The following is a 2382-nucleotide window of genomic DNA, read 5'->3' as shown; positions in this document are numbered from 1 at the left end:
TTAGGGTTCTTCAAAATTTTTTCATCACGACCCAGTTTGATTTTGTGTGTTACCTTCACGACCCAGTATGTCCATTTTATCGTACCTTTCTCTTCATAAACTTGATATCAGTTATATTACACACACACACATATATTTATATAAAACTGGCTATATTGAACATGTTAAGTTTAACCTAAAAAGTTATAAAAATACGAATCGGAGTAAAGTTGAATACACTGCTGCAGAAAGCAAGGAAAAATAGTCTGCACTTACGTGTTCAGTGTGACTGGTGTGCCTGCTTGTCTTTCGTTATCTTATTCCAGTCTGGCTTGCAGGAGGATAACGCCACACGCATGTCGCTGTAGAGTGAGTCGATTTCTTTCATTGCTTTTTAGTTTTGTCAAGGTTGAGAATCCAGCTTCACACAAGTATGTAGTTGTAAAGGGGATCAAAAGTAAAATACTTTTCTTACTTAGATTGGATATTCCTTGGAAACACTATCCAAATGATGACAGAGGATGACCGCATCCTGATTCTTATGATGTATCACTTGTCAGATGAAGTTCTTTTCTTCATCAGGTGTAAGGTTTAGCCCTATAACACTTCTCTGGTTTTTCAATGCAAAAGGGTCCTTCACCCAATGTTGTCTCTTATATTCTTAGGTTTTCTTCAGGAAATACTGTTCAAAACTGCTTGACAAAGAATGGAGGTGCAGCTGTATATCACATTTCAATTTCTTCATGGTTTCTTCACTGGTGTTATTATGTTGTTCATATGCTGCAAAGTATTGGAACATATAGTGAAGAGGTTGATCAACAGCAAGCCTTGCTTGCCACAGCATTATTGACTTCTTAAATGCTTCTACTTCCTCACAGTGTCGGAATACATCAGTTTCTTTCCCTTGCAGTTTTAGATTAGCTCATTTAGAAAATGTCTGATAATATGAAAGTTTTAGAATCCACTCATCATTGCAAAACAAGCTTGCCATACTGGATTTTTTTCTCGAGAAGAAAATATGAATTTCCATTCTTAGCTCATAACCCTTGTTAGAATTCTCCGCGGGAGAGCCATCGAACTTCCGTATGGAAAATAAGGTGTGATTGATCAGCTCCCATCTCCAGGCACAGATTTCAAACACCGACTGTTAAGTGCACTTCCTTTGATTGTGTTGATAACTTTCACAACGTCATTCAAAACACCTCTGAGATTGTCTGGATACCTTTGGCAGCCAGCGTTTCACGGTGGATGAAAATGTCTCCAAGTTACATCATTACCGGCTGCTTCTGATATTTTTGTCACACACCGCTCTTTTTCCCAGTCATATTTGCTGCTTCATCGGTTGTAATTCCTTTGCAATTGGCCCATTTCAGCTTGTATTTTCCAACTATGCAGTCATTCAGCACTCTGTATATCTCAAATCCTGATGAATGAGTAGGTAAGGTTAAGTAGCAAAGCTATCTTCCAAAAGTCATCTTCATGTACGTATCTGACGTACCCAGGCACTGCACTGTTAGATATATCAGTACTTTCGTCCAGCTGAATAGCAAATTCTCCAGCAGTCTGTAGGTGTGACACCAGCTTGTTCCAATTTTCTGCGATATCACTTATCCGCCGTGACACTGTTGTATCACTGATTGGGACACATTTGATCTTGTCTGCCGACTTTCCATCGAGCATCGTGCTCACTATATCCACGCAAGATGGTAGAATAAGTTTCTCACCACATGTGTATGGTACTTTCTCTTTTGCAATGCGATATGAAACTAAATATGATGCTAATTGTGCTTTGTCATTAAGAGTGGTTGCTGCATTTAGAACTTTCACTGACATCTTCATTTGTTCCTTTCTTCTCTGGAAATAGTCAACTGGTTTTGTAGCCAGACTAGGATGCTTGGTTTTCGAGAAGTCTCTTTAATTTTGATGGCTTTAAACTCTCATTTGCGAGAACTTCACTGCAAATCACACACTGAGGCCTTGGTTCTCCCTTTTCCTGTTCACACTTGACGAAGCCATACTTCAGAAACTCGTCACTGTACTGCCTTGTCGATGACTTGACTTTCTTCTTGGGAGGCGGCTCAGAAGCTGATGTAGATGCGGCCTCTGTTTTGATCGAGCCAGGCTCGTTGGCCTGTGTATTTTTATCAGGTGCACACGTACTTGACGACTGAACAGAGACGTGTTTTATAATAAAACGATCCATTTTGTTTAAGCGTCCGGTATAACTGTATGTGTCACTGAGGTGTTCTCTGTGTCTTTTACGCTCCCGCGGTACAAACGTAACTGATGAAAATTTCGTGACTCTGACGAGTGAAGATTCTGACGCATATAGTTTTCGTCTAGCACGGAATCAACGCGCGTGCCCCCCCCCTCTCTCCCTCTCTCTGATTTATAAAAAAAGTG

At 40.2% G+C, this 2382-nt stretch overlaps 1 protein-coding gene across 1 annotated transcript; it reads right to left on the bottom strand.

The window, feature by feature from the left end:
* Window positions 1–640: 640 nt before the first annotated feature.
* LOC119587398 (protein FAM200A-like) lies at window positions 641–1812 on the bottom strand. Its single transcript, XM_037936137.1, has 3 exons — window positions 1509–1812; window positions 1286–1402; window positions 641–882 (listed from the first exon to the last, which is right to left on the bottom strand). The coding sequence occupies exons 1-3, from the start codon at window positions 1810–1812 to the stop codon at window positions 641–643; spliced, it is 663 nt and encodes a 220-aa protein (XP_037792065.1).
* Window positions 1813–2382: the final 570 nt, after the last annotated feature.

Source organism: Penaeus monodon, chromosome 22 (assembly GCF_015228065.2).
Source record: "Penaeus monodon isolate SGIC_2016 chromosome 22, NSTDA_Pmon_1, whole genome shotgun sequence".
NCBI classification, from domain to species: Eukaryota; Metazoa; Arthropoda; class Malacostraca; order Decapoda; family Penaeidae; genus Penaeus; species Penaeus monodon.
This window is presented reverse-complemented; position numbering and strand designations above follow the sequence as displayed.

Bases quoted from the DNA above. Each gene is read 5' to 3' on its own strand.
- LOC119587398 (XM_037936137.1), bottom strand. From the start codon at position 1,812: ATGTCAGTGAAAGTTCTAAATGCAGCAACCACTCTTAATGACAAAGCA. The intron at 1,403-1,508 runs GTACTGATATAT...CTCATTCATCAG, and splicing joins TGCTATTCAGCTGGACGAAA to GATTTGAGATATACAGAGTG. The intron at 883-1,285 runs GTGTGTGACAAA...TAAAACTGCAAG, and splicing joins TATGACTGGGAAAAAGAGCG to GGAAAGAAACTGATGTATTC.